Genomic DNA, 18,883 nt, shown 5'->3' on the forward strand with positions numbered 1-18,883 from the left:
TATGGAAGACTGAAAAAAATCAACACTTTGAATTACGGTATTGGTGAAGAATATTGAATACAGGTGGACTGCCAGAAGAATGACCAAATCTGTCTTGGAAAAAGTACAGCCAGAATGCTCTTTAGAAGCGAGGATGGTGGGACTTTGTCTCACATAATTTGGACATTTTATTAGGAGGGACCAGTCCCTGGAGAAGGACATCATCCTTGGTAAAGTAGAAGTCAGCCAAAAAGAGGAAGACCTTCAACAAAATGTATTGACACAGGGGCTGCAACAATGAGCTCAAACAGCAACAATTATGGGGATGGCACAGGACCAGGCAGTGTTTCCTTTTGTTAAACATAGGGTTGCTATGAGTTGGGACCAACTAGATGGCACCTAACAACAACAGCCAGCTCTTGGTATATATCTACATGTGTACACCCTTCAAGTAACCACATGCCCCCCCACCCTGCCCACCTAAAAAAGTTCTAATGATCTTCAAGAAAGCCTCTCCTGCCCCACGCCCCCAGGAGAACTGCTAATCTTTGGTATGCCCAGGGCTTTCAATGGTCTAGCACCTGAAACTCTTTTTATACATTTAACTATATGCATCTTAGTTTGGATTCTCCAGGCTGACCTCAAGAAAAGACTTCGAGTGCAAATAGCTATATCGGGGGAATCCCAGGAAGCACCAGTAGAGAAGCGAGGCTAGGAGAGGAAAGGAGCCAGTAAGTGTATGTCGTGGTGGCGACTGCCGCTCAGTCAGCCCCCAGCTCATGGCGACCCCGTGCACAAGGGAACAAAACGGCGCCTGGTCCTGCTTCATTCCGTGACTGGCTGTGGATCGGGCAGTTTTCATCCATCGGGTTTTTATCGGCTGATTTTCAGACGTAGATCACCAGGCCTTTCTTCCTAGTCTGTCTTAGTCTGGAAGCTCTGCTGAAGCCTCTTCAGCATCACAGCAACACACGAGCCTCCACTGACAGGCAGATGATGGCTGAGTGTGGGGTGCACTGACTGTGAACCGAACCCAGGTCTCCACGTGTTGTTGTTGTTGTTAGGTGCCGTCGAGTCGGTTCCGACTCATAGCGACCCTACGCACAACAGAACGAAACACTGCCCGGTCCTGAGTCATCCTTACAGTCATTGTTATGCTTGAGCTCATTGTTGCAGCCACCGTGTCAATCCACCTCGTTGAGGGTCTTCCTCTTTTCCGCTGACCCTGTACTCTGCCAAGCATGATGTCCTTCTCCAGGGACTGATCCCTCCTGACAACATGTCCAAAGTATGTAAGACGCAGTGTCGCCATCCTTGCTTCTGAGGAGCATTCTGGTTGTACTTCTTCCAAGACAGATTTGTTCGTTCTTTTGGCAGTCCATGGTATATTTGATATTCTTCGCCAACACCACAATCAACAGCCATGGAAGCAGCAGTCTAGAAATAAAACGGCGCATTGCATTGGGTAAATCTGCTGCAAAGGACCTCTTTAAAGTGTTGAAGAGCAAAGATGTCACCTTGAAGAATAAGGTGCGCCTGACCCAAGCCTTGGTATTTTCAATCGCATCACATGCATGTGAAGGCTGGACGATGAATAAGGCAGACCGAAGAAGAATTCACTCCTTTGAATTATGGTGGTCTCCATGTGGAGGATGAGAATTCCACCATAGAACCACCAGCGCCCTCAAGTGTACAGTACTGAACAGGTAACTGAAGTGGACACCTGAGGCTCAGTCCTGCTGGCGAGCACAGGGAGATGGTACGGAGCACCTCTCAGAGCTACCCCAGCTGCAAGGCAGGGAAACTAGGGTGTTTATTTCTAACACCCCTCGGTCTGTGGCTGGAGCCGCTCCCGGGCACCAACTCCCTGGCACTTCCAGCTTGTCTATACAGAGACTGTCAGCAGTGGGAGGGCAGCAGTTCTTTCTGGGTCATCTTGGTGCCTCAGAGCTAAGCACTGTGCCTGGCTAGATCCTTACTAATGTTTGATGAATACATAAATGACTGGACACCAAACCAAACGCATCGCTGTGGAGTCAGTTCTGACTCACAGCAACTCTATACGACAGAATAGGACTGTCCCATGGGTTTCCAAGGAGTGGCTGGTGGATTCAAACTGCTGACCTTTTGGTTAGCAGCCGAACGCTTAATTGCTGTGCCACCAGGGATCCAAATGACTTGATAAGTGACAGAAAAATAAAATAAAATGTCCTAGAAGAAGCACACAGGGGAGAAAGATGTGGCAGTGCACTCCCATGGAGATTTACAGCCTTGGAAACCCTATGGGCTCGCGATGAGTTGGCGCGTTTTGCGGTTTTAGAGGAAATGCACAGTACAGCTTCTAGGTGCTTGACCTTAAACAACGGTCAGCAGTCTGGGTGGAGAGCGGTGGGAGGGGTCACAGCACAGGGCAAGGAACACTGCACGAGGAATCTGAAGACCCAGGCACGGGACTCTAGAGGATGCCAGTAAATATCTGTTAATAAGTGAGGAAATTAAGGTGCAGAAAGACCACATCACTTGCCTGAAGTCATACAATGAGTAAATGATAGAAATAAAATGAGGATTCTGACAGGTCTAGTCTGGAGCCAAGATATCTCCTGTCTCTGAACTCGGGCCCAGTACAGGGAAGACAAAGCGGTGGCTATCTCCTAAAGAAACCTAACCTTATTATTACGGACTGAGTTGTGTCCCCTCAAAAGACATGCTGAAGTCCTGGCCGCCACCCCCTGTAACCTGTTTGGAGACGTTTTCAGTCAGCGTGAGGTCACAAGAGTACAGTGGGCTCTAATCCAGTCTGACTGGTCTCCTTATATAAAAAGACACAGGCACACGCACAGAGGGAAGACCGCCACAGGACGAAGGCAGCAGAGATGGAGCTAGGCTGCAGCTGTAAGCCGAGGAACATCTGAGGCCACCGGAGCTGGAAGACATATGGAAGGATCCACCTCTAAGCCTTTGGAGAGAGCATGGCCCTACCAATACCCTGAATTTGGACTTCTGGCCCACTGAACTGCGAGACTGCACATTTCTGTTGTTTTAAGGCACCCACCTTGTGGTACTTTATTTCAGCAGCCCTGGGACACGAATACACTTGTTAAAGAGAAAATACTAAGGAGAGCCTGGTTGTGGGGGCAGGTGGGCAAAAAAGGGGTCACAGGTAATGAGAGGGAGAGATGACATTCAGAGGAAAAGAGGGAGAGTTAGAGGGGTGGGGAAAAGACAATGGGGACCTCTGAACTCAGAGGGGGTGGTTGAGGTCACCTCTGGAGACTAGAGTGGCCCAGGGGCTCCTGGCGTGGCCAGCGGAGCCCTAAGATCGATGCTGAAGGCAGAGCTCCAGGAACCTGAAGGAAACAAGAGGGAGAGAAGCCATGTGTCTCCCCAGGGATTCATAGGCACATATGACCGGGGGACAGGGCCAGCCTCATGGTTTGTGGGACCGAGTACAAAAGGAAAATGAGGGGGCCCTTGTTCAGAAGCTATAAAGAATTTCAAGGCGGCGACAGCAGAGCGTTAAATCAAGCACAGGCCTTTCTGAGCACTGAATCCAGTGCCACCGCACAGGCCACAGACCAGGAAGATGTTTGAGGATTAAGTGGGGTCCTCCCCCTGGAGTGCTTGGCACAAAGGCTGCCACCGAGTGGTCCTCAGTGCTGCTCTCTGCCTTAGGCGAGTCTCGGTGCCTGCTCTCAGGCCTGCAGGGGCTGGTCCTAAGCTGACCTGCGGCTTCTCTGCAGCACCCACTGCCCGTGGCCTGCTGATGCGGTTCACAGGATCTCTCTGCCTGACAACGCCCCGCAGCACTCCCGTGGAAAACTACTCTTTCAAAATCCCTCGTTACCTCAAAATTCTGGAGTAGGAGCCAAAATCCCACAGCCACAGGAACTCTGGAAGACCCACACAGCTCAGAAGATACAAACGCCACCAGACCCACAGACTCCCACCTCAGGGAAGGAAACCCCGGCTGCTGTTTAAACAAGGCCACTCAGAAGTGTTTACGGGAGAAGTACGACAAGACAAGACAAGACAGAAGCAGACAGCCAGCCCTCTGCTGGTCTGACGCATCCCAGGAGAGTCTGAACACCCAGCGCCAGTGTCTCCGCACTGCTCGCGTCCTGCTTCCCTCCGCCTGCAGCCCCTCCACTGCCTCAGCACAACGACCGCCGGGTGTGGCAGCCTGGACCATCAGTGTGCCCGTGAGGCAGGAGGGCACAGCCCAGAGGACAATGGTGGGCAGATGGGGGAGAGATGAGGAAGATGATGGGGGAGAGGGGTGTGCAATGAAGCAACCCCAAGGACCAGGAGGACACCAGGATGTGCTCGTTTCCACCTGTGAACAAGGTGCTCTCAGCTCTGAGGGTCGGTCTACACCAGCTTTGCTCAAGCTTGGCACTACCAACCTTTGGGATCAGATAATTCTTAGTTGTGGGGCGGTGCCCTGTGCATTCTAGGGTGCTTATTTAGCAGCATCCCTGGCCTCTATCCACAAAGGCCAGTAGCACCCCCTCCCACCCAGCTGTGACAAACAAAACGTTCCCCAGTAATGTCCCGTGCCCCTGAGGGACAAAGTCACCCCTGGTTGAGAACCGCCGGACTGTACGACCCTCAGTGTACTCTGAGGAAGAAAACGGTAATAAGGAAAATGAAGAGCGGGAAGACTAACGGGCTCCCCCCTCTATCCTGCCCCACTCTGGTCTGCTCTCCACTCTGGAGCAGGGAGATCTGAGTGTGCCACTCACCTCCCTAAGCCTGACCTTTGACCTCTTATCCCCGGCTCTCGGGATCAAGCTTGAACAAGCAGCTTGTCACCTATAGCCTTGACACTTGCTCTGTCCACAAGGCTCTGTGCTCCAGTCACACAATATGCTATTTATTCATTCATTCCTTCATCGGACAGCTATTACCAGGGCGTCTGCACGTGCCAGGCACTGTTCGAAGAGCTTAGGAGGCATCACTGAACAAAGACACAATGACCATAAACAAAGTAAACACGTGAGTTACATTGTGTGACAAGGTGAGAAGCAGGTCTGGGGGAACGGGACCAGGAGTGCAGGTGGGGGGGCAGAGTGGACGGCGGCAGTTTTAAACAAGGTTTTCAGGCGATGGCTTGAAGGAGAGATGGGAAGTGGCCATGCAGATTCCTTGGGACACTGACGCAGGCAGAGGGAGCAGCCCTTGAGTGCAGGGACGGGCAGGTGGGAGCAAGCCTGGCCAAGGGAGCAGGGGGCAGAGTTGGGTGGGTAATGGGCTGGGAGGCCAAAAGGACTGTAACTCTTTTTCTGAGGGAAATGAGGGGTCACTGCACAGTCTTGAGGAAGGGCATAATGTGATCTGGCTCATGGAAATTTCAAACACTCCCTCTGGCTGCTGGGCTGAGGGCAAGGACATAGCTGGGCGTCTCCTGTAGAGATCTACGAAGATCAGGAGGGTGGCTGGGAATAGGGAGGGGCAGTTGGGAGGATGAAAGTCAGCAAGGGCGCATCTCGTGCCACAAAGAGCCCAGCTCAAAGCCAAGGGAGCGCTGCTTGACCTAAGGCAGAGTATCCCCGGATCCCGAGTCTACAGGAGTGCTGCTTGACTTAATGTAGAGTATCCCTGGATCCCGAGTCTATAGGAGTGCTGCCTGACCTAAGGCAGAGTATCCCTGGATCCCGAGTCTACAGGAGTGCTGCCTGACCTAAGGCAGAGTATCCCTGGATCCCGAGTCTATAGGAGTGCTGCCTGACCTGAGGCAGAGTATCCCTGGATCCCGAGTCTACGGAAGTGCTGCCTGACCTGAGGCAGAGTATCCCTGGATCCCGAGTCTACAGGAGTGCTGCCTGACCTGAGGCAGAGTATCCCTGGATCTCCAGTCTACAGGAGTGCTGCCTGACCTGAGGCAGAGTATCCCTGGATCCCGAGTCTACAGGAGTGCTGCCTGACCTGAGGCAGAGTATCCCCGGATCCCGAGTCTACAGGAGTGCTGCCTGACCTAATGCAGAGTATCCCTGGATCCCGAGTCTACAGGAGTGCTGCCTGACCTGAGGCAGAGTATCCCTGGATCCCGAGTCTACAGGAGTGCTGCTTGGCCCAATGCAGAGTATCCCTGGATCCTGAGTCTACAGGAGTGCTGCCTGACCTAATGCAGAGTATCCCTGGATCCCGAGTCTACAGGAGTGCTGCCTGACCTGAGGCAGAGTATCCCTGGATCCTGAGTCTACAGTCCATGGGACACAATAAGAACCCAGCAAGCAGCATTAGTGGTTCAAACACACAAGTACACAAACACACCCCCAAACAAGCAATGAAAAGTAACACTGTCTGGAGAATGTTTTTTAATGCTGCCTTTTCAGCCTCTAGGCACGTATCTGGCACTTAGTAGATGCTTAGTAAATATTTATTAAATGGATAAATGAGTAACAGATCTGATCCCGTGTGGATAATTACTGTATTCCTTTAGACGTAAGCATTTGTAACCATTGGATCAAAGTATTTTATTACCAGAACTCATTTTGTTTGCCTTGGTTTAGGAACTATTTTTGGCCTTTCTTGCCACCACGATAAGTCATTTAAAGCTTTAGTATTTTACCCAGATTGTACACTTGTTTTAAAAACCATCAGACTCAAAATGCCCTGTTATCAAGCTTCTTCCTTAAGGTGAGAGAGTTCCATCTGTTGACGTTCAATGTCTCTCCCAGCTTGAAATTACTGCCAAATTAGCTACAGAAAATCTTTTGGCTTTCCAAACCATTTAGCTTTCAGAATTGCAGATAAGGGATTGTGGCCCTGAACAAACTAGGTTGTTGGTTTGTATCATCACGTATAGTTAAAGCTATTGCCACAGCTCACTCAGCAGTCAGTGAAAATCTGGCAACTCATAAAAGATGTCCAAGTCACTGGTATAAATCAAACACCACAATTCCCTTGACTGAGGGCTGAGCCCTTTTGCTGTGTGAAGACCATTTTCTTTGATTAAGTCTTGGAGAGTGTTCACGGCAGGAATCCATCTTCGTGGTGGCCAGAGAGCCAAATTGTCCTGGCTCTACTGATTCTTGCTGATGTGAGCGTGACCCATCCCCAAGCTGGATTTCCCTCAATCTAAAGTACGGTTAATTGTTTTACCTAGAAGTCACATGTCTTAATTAGCTCAAGCTCAATTACAAAGACATGAGAGAACTGAGTAATAGCATTTCTGTATAACAAAGCTATTATATTTTTTTTCCGAGCTTCATGTGTTCATCTAAAAACTACTCTATCTCTCGTGATGTTTAACGGTTAATAGTTATTAGAACATGCAAATTTATGCAGATCTCACAGCAATTTGCATAAAACAACTTGGAAATTGCCAGATTCATTTTGTAGACCTTCTAGAAGTCTACACGTGGGGCAAGAGAAAGCTTTACAGGTAGCATGCTAAGTAAGTGTGATCTTTATAAATAGACTTGGATCCCCAAATGTTAGCAAGTAGCAGTTTCTTAATGTTGACTAATATTTTTAAGGAACACAGGAAATAATTGGGACCTGGCTATGATTAATTTTCTTGCTACATTTGTTTAGAAAACTGTTTGAATATGTGAAAAATGACTATATTACCATGGAAATAAATTCAAGAGTTATTGTTACACTAACACCGAAAATAGGGAAGAAAGCTTATTTATATCAAGAAATTCTTATTAGAAAAAAACATCCATGCATGTGACTTCATGTCCAAATTGAGAGCAAGGAAGTTCTAACATTGCTTTGTCTGGATCTGTGCCTTTCAAATGCACTGTGCTTCCATTTTTGAAGCAAAGAGACTGAAGAGGAAGCAGAAAGGTCAGACTTCATTGGGGGTGGGATGGGGTGGGACACAAACATCTGTCCACCCTGCCCATTTCTCCCCTTTTCCTCCACGCCTCCTTACCCCACACTCTGCAAATCCTCAAAGGATCGAGAGAATGGTATTAGCTGGTTGAAGCGGAAGCTGGACCAGAAAACTATCTGCATTTTAATGACATTTCTTCCCAGCCTCAAATCCTGTTTATTTTAATACCTACACTTGTGCTAGGTCGTCCTACCCCACTCTGGTTCAGGGCATGCCTACACTTGTGCTAGGTCATCCTACCCCACTCTGGTTCAGGGCATGCCTACACTTGTGCTGGGTCGCCCTACCCCACTCTGGTTCAGGGCATGCCTACACTTGTGCTAGGTCGCCCTACCCCACTCTGGTTCAGGGCATGCCTACACTTGTGCTAGGTCGCCCTACCCCACTCTGGTTCAGGGCATGCCTACACTTGTGCTAGGTCGCCCTACCCCACTCTGGTTCAGGGCATGCCTACACTTGTGCTAGGTCGCCCTACCCCACTCTGGTTCAGGGCATGCCTACACTTGTGCTAGGTCGCCCTACCCCACTCTGGTTCAGGGCATGCCTACACTTGTGCTAGGTCGCCCTACCCCACTCTGGTTCAGGGCATGCCTACACTTGTGCTAGGTCGTCCTACCCCACTCTGGTTCAGGGCATGCCTACACTTGTGCTGGGTCGCCCTACCCCACTCTGGTTCAGGGCATGCCTACACTTGTGCTGGGTCGCCCTACCCCACTCTGGTTCAGGGCATGCCTACACTTGCCCAGGAGGTCCCACCCCGTCACGGGTGGCCTCAGCAAACCCCGCAGAGGGAGCCTATTTCTGAGAATGCTTCATCCTCCCGGGTTGTGCAAACGGGCTCATGAACTCAGCAGCCTCCTTCCCTAGCTCAGCGTGACGATGGCGCCAAGGCCTGAAGAGGGCAAAGAGCATCTTCTCCAGCACAATCCTGCCAGCACAGGCTCCTGAACTCCCTGGGTTGGGGGTGAGGTGTGGTGGAATTTGAGGTTGTTATCAACAGTCCAACCAGAAGCCTTTTGTTCTTTTGACTCCAGACATTCACCCTGTTTTTCCATTGAGGGCTGGAATGGATGTCAGTATCTCCTGAGAAGTCTGATGGTGCATAATGGACTTCTGAGACAGTGCTGCCGAAAGCGCAGCTGTCACACACCCACGGGTGGGGAGGGGGCGGTTTTAGGTGGGTGCTTTATGGACAAACATTTTCAGTTCAATAGCTCAAAATTCATTTTAATGAGCATTGAAGAAATTAAACAGCATATTAAACCCACGATCACACAAATATTACTTAGGATGAGATGAAGTAAAAAAAAAAAAAAGAGAGAGAGAGAGATCAATTGACTGTGTTAATATCAATTTAAAGTAAAATATTAAGTAACAGAGTCTTGGTGGTGAGCAGTGATTGCAGAAGTTAAGAAGGTGTCCAGAGAGTAGAAGTGGAACTTGAGCTGGAATTCCTTCCTGAGCCCTGCCCCTTCTCATGGCTCCCTGGGGCTGGCGATGGAGCAGGATCCATAGCACCCTTTCAAAGCACAGTCTGTTACTCCCCTGAATTACAGGCTACTGTCGCCCTAGTCATCCAGCTCACATGCATGCCCATTCCTCCCCTGGTAAACCTCAAGCCCAGGAGCCACAGGCCCATGTCCTGACAGACCTGCTTCAGGTTCAGCCTGTCTGCTGTACACCACCCCTATCTGCTCTGATCTTGGCAAGGGGGGAGGGAGGATGGGAATCTGTTGAAACTGATATAGATGGAGGGGGTCCCTGACCGTCCTTCTTTGACTCTGGGGACAGGAGTTTGTCATGGGCTTAGCTGTGTGCAATCCATACACACCCTGCCCATTACATGGATGCTCACTCAGGTCCAGCACCTTAGCCCTCCTTGGAGAGCTGGCTTCAGAGGCTCAGTACCAGACAGAAAAGAAGAGCCCGGTCAATGTGGCTTTGGCTCTGCTCCCCACACTTTTAAATTTATACTGTAATCATGTCATACAATTTTTGGACGAGCTGGATGAAGTGACTGCCAAAAGGGAGCCATCATTTCTGGCTGATGTATCCCAACATTAGCCAGTTTATGGTTGGTAATGCCATCTGGCAAGTTAACTCATCAGTTATCTAAACATGTTTTGCTCCTGATTTACCTTGATGGGTACCAAGAAGTTCCATGATTCAAGGCCAAACTCTTACAGCTGCTTTACATTGCTCTTAGGGGTTCTTGCTTGTTTCTAACCAAAAGGTCGGCAGTTTGAATCCACCAGGCACTCCTTGGAAACCCTATGGGGCAGTTCTACTGTGTTCTATAGGGTCACTATGAGTCGGGATCCACTCGACGGCAATGAGTTGAGTTGGGTTTGGTTTGGTTCAGTGAAGAGATAATTATTAGAATATGCAGGTTTATGCAGATGTCACAGCAATTTGCATAAAACAACTTGGAAATTGCCAGATGCATTTTGTAGACCTTCTAGAAGTCTACAGGCAGAGCAATAGAAGGCTTTACAAGTAGCATGCTAAGTAAGTGATCTTTATAAATAGACTTGGATTCCAAATACTAGCAGGTAGCAGTTTCTTAGTTTTAACTAACATTTTCCTATCCATTTATTTTTAATATCCTTTTTACCTTTTGTTCAACATATTTATGCAAACTCTCTTAATTTCCTTATGGAATAAAGTGGAATACAAACAAAGAAACAAATACAAATACAGAACTTTACATTATATTTAACAAATCAGAGTTATGGGTAAGTATTAATATATGCACATTACCTTTATATCCTTGTTCTGTCTCCCTGAGATCAATTTTGGTTATTGGTTTGAAATCAGTGTCCCATAATCGTATACACCCATCTCGTCCACCAGTGGCAAAACCTTCTTCACAGGCATACAGGCTAAAGATTCCAGCCTGTTGGTTACAAATAGGTAATACCCGATGCTGTAGTCATGGTAAGTAGTCATTATAATTGAATCTTGATGATTAAAAAACAAAACAAAGCAAAACAAAACAAAAAAAAAACCTTTGTTTTCTATTGAAATCCTGACAATAAGCCAACTACCTACTCACAATACCCTTCATCTCAGCTAAATTAAGAGATACTCATAATAACCGCCAAGGCAAACTAGTTCAAGTGCTCCTTTACAATGACTAAATTGATGGCAGGTTGTACAAAAGAAAAATCATTCAGGAATACGTTGGTTAAAGCAAACGGGAAAACATAAATTGCTGTATGTGACAACTGACCCTTGTAAGGAGAATTAAGGCAACAATGCGGATGGTTCATATACATGGCCGCCCAAAATAATCTAGTAAAGACAAGTGGGCTGGGGGCACAAACACTTCCACAGGTACAAAGGTGCCTGAACGGGCTCAAGAGGGCATCACCTGAACCGAACTGTACACTGCATTTGTGCTGGCTTGTTCTACATCATTTAAAGGTGCCTCTTCAGATCTGAAGCGGTTTCATACCTTCAAGATGCTCTTCCACAGGAAAATATTTTATTTGGTCTGCTCAAAGTGCCATAAGGGTAGAATGTTGACGTAAGATCCAGCATAAAGAGAAATTAGGCTACTAAGCAAGCTGCTTTCTCCTGAATGAGGACAAGTACTGACCTCTTGCTTTAAGAGCCAACTCATGATTACTGAAGCCAAGAAAACTAGTCCTCAACACAGATGACAAAGAAAATCGGAAATTTCATAGCTCTTTTACTGTCACCTAAACCTTTAAACCTTTCTTCAAATTAAGAGTAACAGGAAATCAACTTGGAGGCAATAAAAGTCTGTTACGTTTTCAACATTTTTCAAATTCCCATTTACCACACTAGGCATAAAACATCTCCTCATCTCCCCATCCCTCTTTGGACATTTCCATTCTACCATCTACAGATATAACAATGTAACTATTTTCATATATGTTAAAAGTGCAGAGTGGCAAAAAGTTTGCCCTTGTTCTTACAGAGCAGAAAGTCCATAATTTCTGTTCGTATTTTAAGAGCTTGTGACACTTTGATGGGGTGGTGGCACCCTGTGCCAGAACATTCAGAGTGAGGAAAATCTACCTCGCCCACTAATGTACAAATAACAGTTGTCTACACTCTTGGTACCCAAAGTGTGGTCCACAGACCAGCAGCAGCCACATCGTGACCTACCAAGCCATGATGTCAGGCCGGCTAAGACCTATTTAGAATCTGCATTTTAACGAGATTCCCCAGGAGACACACTTTAAGCTTGAGAATCACTGATCTATGAGACAAAACAATAGTTCTAGTCTTCTATCAAGCTACTGTTGATGAGTAACAACCTTAATGAGCTAATCAATAATTGTAGTAAAGACTAATTTAGTTACTATGCTTTTGAAATATGTTTTTCTTTTAGGCGAACAATAATAATTTGGGAAACCTTCGTGTTTATGTTGTGTTCAGTGGAGTCCTTTGATCCTAAAGCAGTGGGTAAAAGAATACAGGAATTTGTGATCTTAGCTTACATCTCCCTCAGCTTAACCCCAAATCTCCCTATCACAGTACTCACGCTGTGTGCGCCTTGGATGGTGCGGACTAAATTGAGCCCTTTCCAGACATAGATATCGCCATTTAAAGCACCAGAGTAGGTGATGTCTTCTTTGGCACATGCAAGGCAAAGGATGGTCTGGAGATCCCCCGTTTTGCCAAATATTCCTCTTTTTGCAGTCAGGGCATTTCCACATAGTGTCCAAAACTACAAAATAAATGATAAAATAAATATACCCCAAAATAGAGTATTGTGATGCATTGCATTATTGGTATAATTTGCTTATGTTGTAGTTCATTGCACATATTGTAGATTTCTGTAAATGAACTGGAGCCCCGGTGGTGCAGTGGTTAAGAGCTTAGCTGCTAACCAAAAGGTCAGCAGCTCAAATCCACCAGCTGCTCTTTGGAAACCCCATGTTGGCAGTTCCACTCCTTAGGGTCATTACGAGTCCGAATAGACTTGACAGCACCAGGTAGGTTTTTTTGTTGTTGTTTATATATGAACTACCCCAAAACTAGGCACAAACAATTTAACTTACTTCATTATGACAGCTGACTATTTTAGTCAACTACTAGCAGCATGAAAAAAACCTATAACAGTATTTTTTAAATGTTCAAAGTTTCAAATTTTTAAAACTTAGCTAATGGTTTAATGGTGTTTTAAGTGACTATGTCAGTGTTCTCAGAATTGGAATAAAGCGGATGAATCATCTTATTTTTTGTTTGATTAATTTTTGTCAAAGAATAAAACTAGTATAAGTTTATGGCAGAGAAGTTCAGAAATGCAGAAAACTATAAGGGAAAATGGGAATCACGTACAACTTACGATTATATATGTTTGGAATTATTTGGAAATAATTTATTTCTAACTAAGAGCTTTAAATCTTCACTGTAGAAATGTTACTCAGAAATATGTTTCTAAATATGAGTCATTGTTCCTTATAACCAAATAATTTCTTAGGTTTTTTCCATTTTTGATGCAGAGTTTATTATGTGGAAGACGACAGCATAAAGCCGTGCACTACTTCACAGGAGACAGCAAGGAGACTCCATGTTGTATAGAACTAATATTTTCTTTCGATATACTTGGACTTGCTGTCATTTATGTGGCCTGTCACTGTATAGAAGGGCTCTTCACATACTTTAAGTTATTTGATCCTCATTCTATCCTTGAGAACAGGTGAAGGCAGGTATTATTATCATTACCCCCATTCAGAAGTGAAGGAAAGGGAGTGTAAGGGTCTTGCCCAAGGTAAGATTCCACGGGAGGTATACACGAGAAAATACTGAAATCTTGGTTTTTGCCCTGAGAACTTCAAATCTGATGGGGAAGATACATACAAAACAACATTGTATGAGAACAATTTTAAGAACATAAAAGACCGATTTTATGCCAGCTCATTCAGACTATTCACAAGGGGCAAGGGAATTCAAAGACAACCATGTTGAATGGGTTGGGATGAACACGTACAGGATTTGGACGAGGGGTGAGAAGAAGCTGCGTCTGAGCTCAAGAGCATAGGACTGGCCAGGTCACAGGGCTGTGTGGGAGAAATCAACCGCAACCTAGTATTTTGTGCCTGTGAGGGAGGAAAAGCGGGGCCCCTCTCAGGAGGGGCTCACAGCTCTGGGGCGAGGGGTGTTGCAGCTCCAAGAATGGCCAGGAGGAAGGCAGCTGTGGAGGTGGCAGGGGCCTGTCCTTAGCGAGGATGAGAGGCTGAGATGTAACTGGCCCTCCTCTCATAAAGGAGGCAAGTGTCAACTTTGGTGATTTTTAGGGGGGGGGTATTATTATTTTTATAAAAGGCATTAAAGGATACATCAAAAGAATAAAAAAGATCCAGGGAAACATAGGTATAAGCTCTGGAAAACATTTAATATTTAAAGTTTGACTCTGCTGGTCTCACCCCACCTGAAGCAAGGGAGAATCAAGAAAACCAAAGATACAAGGGAAAGATTAGTCCAAAGGACTAATGGTTCACACCTACCACAGCCTCCATCAGACTGAGTCCAGCACAACTGGGTGGTGCCCAGCTACCACCACTGACTGCTCTGATGGGGGTCACGATAGAGGGTCCCAGATAGAGCTGGAGCACTACGTAGAGCAAAATTCTAACTCACAAAAAGACAAGACTTACTGGCCTGACAGAGACTGGAGAAATAAGAGTATGGCCCCCGGACACCCTTCTAGCTCAGTAATGAAGTCATTCCTGAGGTTCACCCTTCAGCCAAAGGTTAGACAGACTCATAAAACAAAATGAGACTAAAGGGGCACACCAGCCCAGGGGCAAGGACTAGAAGGCAAGAGTGGACAGGAAAGCCAGTGATAGGGAACCCAAGGTCAAGAAGGGGAGAGTGTTGACATGTCTGGGGTTGGTAATCAATGTCACAAAACAATATGTGTACTAGTTGTTTCATGAGAACCTAGCTTGTTCTATAAACCTTCATCTAACGTACAATAAAAACAAATAAAATTTAACTCCGAACCTGAAGAAACTATAAGATATAACAGCAAGTTCTTTGGCATGGTTGCGCAGACATGCCAAAAGAACTTTCTGTTCATGGTGATATTTAAGGCAGGCGTTTTCCTTTCTCACTGTGTCTCCCTATGCATGAAGATTAAAAAGAGAGTAATTCGTTCTTTAAGGAGCCCTGGTGGTACAATGGCTAAGTGCTTGGCTGCTAACCAAAAGGTTGGCAATTCAAATCCCCCAGCAGCTCCATGGGAGAAAAGACCTGGCGATCAGTTTCTGTAAAGGTTAACCCCGTTGCCATCGCATCCATTCCAACTCATAGTGGTCCTACAGGATAGAGCAGAACTGCCCTGTAGTGTTTCCAAGGAGCACCTGGTGGATTTGAACTGCTGCTGTTTTGGTTAGCAGCAGTAGTGCTTAACCACTATGCCACCAGGGTTTCTGTAAAGATTACAGCCTAGGAAACCCTTTGGGGCAGTGTACTCTGTCACGTGGGGTCAACATGAGTTAGAATCGACTGGAGGGCAACGGCTTTGGTAGTTCGTCCTTTAACTTGGTATGTGCCCCTCCCACCTGAGTTATTTAAATATTTCTAGATGATGAACCACCACAAAAAATAGAGATGATGATCCTCAGACCTGAATAACACAAACGTTTTCTGACAAAACCACGCAGTCGTATGCTTAATGCCCACATGAAGCATGCCAAATAAGCAAACAGTTCTCTCAAAATGTCCTCGTGGACGGGCTGCCAGGATAGCTAAAAGATATTCTGCAGAAAATGGCGAATCCCTGAAACAGTATCTCTTTTTGAAAATAGCTTCCTGTTAGGAAAACAGTGGCGGTTTAGGGTAGCAAAACCAAGAAACCAAACCTGTTGCCACCGAGTCAATTCCGACTCGTAGCGACCCTACGGGACAGAGTAGAACTGCCCCGTAGGGTTTCCTGTTTGTTAGCAGTGGAGCTCTTAGCCATTGCGCCACCAGGGCTCCTCAGGGGGGCAAAGCATCATTAAATCCACATCAGAAGTAACACTGTTTATCTTCTCCAGTCTCCAGTCACAGATTGAAATGCACATTTTCTCAGAACTGGCAGGTACCTTGGAGTTCCTTTGGCCCGGGATAATCCCCAAGGTCCTTTCTGCGTATGGCTAGAGACTAGAGGAGGCTCAGCAGTATCCGCAAGCTGGCAGCTCATGCACCGCAAACCTGCTACAGTTTTTCCAGCTTTCATTTCAGATCATTGTAATTCATCTGTTCGCCAAACACCAGGGATTTTTGCGAAACCAGAAAGGATTTCAATCTAAATACAAACGCTTTGGAGCCCTGGTGGCGCAGTGGTTAAGAGCTTGGCTGCTAACCAAAAGGTTGGCAGTTCGAATCCATCAGCTGCTCCTTGAGAACCCCAAGCGGCAGTTGTACTCTGTCCTATAGGGTTGACATGAGTCGGAATCCACTCAACGGCAACAAGGGAAGGGATAAACATTTTACACAACGATATTTTCTTGGATTAGGTCAAAGATTTTGCATTCAACTTGTGACTGGAATCATTCATTTGATACTAGGGTCGGTTTCGAAAAAAAGGTGAAGTAGTACAGGAATTGCGTATAGAAAATATAGATAGTGAAAGTAATCTGTTGAAGCCTGCTGGAATTTGCTGTGGATTCTTTTCCAAACAAAATTAATAAAGGATGGCTGGACATACATTTGGAGATTCTTCCATTTGAGGCAAAAATGCTTATTTTTGCTTAGGAAAAAAAAATGCCTAATTAACAAATTTAACAGGATAAATAGCTCTTAGTGTTTTCAAATGAAGTTCCGTGATTTTATGTGTTTCTGCTTTTAGAACTGATTAAAAATGTGAGTTAACCAAAGATGAAAAAAATAAGGGAAATTTGGAGAGTCGTCTCAATTAAGCAGCTTATCTATTAGAACCCAATAAATGTGTTATTTTGGGGGAAAAAGTTAGGCAGAGACAAATCATTAAAGGGAGGATTTCTAAGTGGAAAGAGCTCTACACTGTAAGCCACTGTTTTCGTGATCTTAGGAATGGGAAAAGAATCAACACTGATGGTGCCCCTATGAGGAGTCCCCGAGTGGTGCAAATCGTTAAGCACTTGACTACCAGTTGAAAGGTTGGTGGTTGAAATCCACCCAGAGGCACCTCAGAAAGATGGCAGCCTTGGAAACCCTACGGAGCAGTTCTACTCCAAAACACACGGGGTTGCCATGAGTTAGGGTTGACTCTCCTGTAACTACCAACAGCAACGACATGCCCCTTCTAGTTCCCTACTCTGTTTAATGTCACTCTTTTAATAAATTCAGGAGGTAGTGATGCCCATATGTTTTCTGGGAGAGGAAGAAATTCATCCACAGGGAGATTAGGTAACTTGCCCAGAGTTAGGAAGAGGGTGACAGAACCAAGTTTTGAAGTCCAATAACACCTCTAGGCCTTGGCCTCCTCACTGTAGAATGAAGTCGTCCAGGTCAGGGCCCCCGACTTCCAGAGAGCTGCCACAGCCTAACAGAAATCAGGCCTCCACTCATCATGAGCTCACACGTTTCATTGCTTCTGGCTAAAAGAACAACTCAAGGAGGCCACCATATCACAGAGGCTGATCAGAAACCTATGTTGGCAGATTAAATATACATTACTAACAGAATTATTATTTAATGGATATAACTTATTTGGTGGCTAAAATCTTTTCAAATATTGGTTCCCTTGGAAAGAAAGTTATAGAGATCCTTTGGTGGTGAAAATGTCGGTCATTTTGGAACATACCATGGCCAGAACCATTCCAGCTCCTATCCCCACGATTCCATGGTGACCAACGCCTCCCTGCTGACTCCTGCCTAAAGTGTAACCCCTCATCTGGGTTTTACTGCCTCCACATTCCTTCCTACCAAACTCCCCTGCCCACCAAAAAAAAAAAATTTTTTTTTTTTTTTTTACCAGGGCTCAGGTCAAATACCACCCCTTCCCTGAAATGTGAGGGAGACCTGGTGGCACAGTGGTTAAAGTGCTCAGCTGCTAATCAAAAGGCTGGCAGTTGGAATCCACTCCGAGGGAAATGTGGTGATCTGCTTCCATAAAGATTACAGCCTTGGAAACCCTATGGGGGCAGTTCTGCTCCATTCCACAGGGTTGCTGTGAGTTGGAATCCACTCGACGGCAGTGGGTGCGTAGGTCCTGAAACGCTTAATACTCCTATGACCAGTTGAGATCGCTCTTTTATCGCTAGAGAATTTTTGGTTTTGCTTCTCTTCCAGAATGTTCTATAAAATTAATATTTTAATTGCTAAGCCTAAGGCTAATTGAATATAGAGTCTGTTTTTGTTCCTTTGTATAGTACAAACAACAAATATTAAATGTAATGAGTTTTTAGTCTTTTAGGTGTACTGGATAAGGCATAAGAAATGTCCCTCCAACTCCTGTTAAGGCAAGAAAGTGCCTGTATTTCAGCAAATGTTTTCTCAGGTTAAAATCAGGTCTTTGAACAACGAGTACAAATGCCTGTAAAGCTCTAACATGTTGGTTGCCGTGGAGTTGTTTCGGACTCATGATGACCCCATGTGTGCAGAGTAGAGCTGCTCCATGGGGTTTCCAAGGCTGTGGTCTTTCAGAAGCAGATCTCCAGGTTGTCTTCCAAGGTGCTCTGGGCGGGTTCGAACCGCCAACCTTTCAGCTAGTTGTTAAGCATCTGACTGTTTGAGCCATTCAGGGACGTATAACGTGTTGGTAGAACAGCTTATACCTTGCACTAGTGAAATCTATAGACTTATATCTTTGTCCTCTTTTTTTTTTTTGGAAGTAAACGCGTTGTAAGTGAATTTTAAAAGAGAGGAAAGAATAAAAAGGAAAATTTTAAATCACCCATCAACTCACTATCCAGAGGTAACTGTTTAGCATTTTGCGATATCCTTTCGATTTATTTCTTACACAAAAATGCACTTCTAAATAAAAAATCAAAGCCCCGCATCTGCCCCTCCCAGAAGTAGCCACTGTGGACTTCCCCACGTGAAGTAGGTCATTTCCCAAAATATTAAATATTCCTCTAAAACACAACATAGAAATATTGCACATTATTA

General features: G+C 45.8%; 1 protein-coding gene across 1 annotated transcript in view; it reads right to left on the reverse strand.

The window, feature by feature from the left end:
* Positions 1-18,883, reverse strand: part of EML6 (EMAP like 6) — a 253,307-nt gene that overhangs the window by 121,942 nt on the left and 112,482 nt on the right. Inside the window, exons 5-6 of the mRNA XM_064277085.1 lie at positions 12,342-12,527; positions 10,586-10,721 (exon numbers count right to left, since the gene is read on the reverse strand). Coding sequence (XP_064133155.1) covers positions 10,586-10,721; positions 12,342-12,527 — 322 coding nt within the window. The remainder of the gene's footprint in view (positions 1-10,585; positions 10,722-12,341; positions 12,528-18,883) is intronic.

The sequence above is a fragment of the Loxodonta africana genome, chromosome 26 (genome assembly GCF_030014295.1).
Source record: "Loxodonta africana isolate mLoxAfr1 chromosome 26, mLoxAfr1.hap2, whole genome shotgun sequence".
NCBI lineage: Eukaryota > Metazoa > Chordata > Mammalia > Proboscidea > Elephantidae > Loxodonta > Loxodonta africana.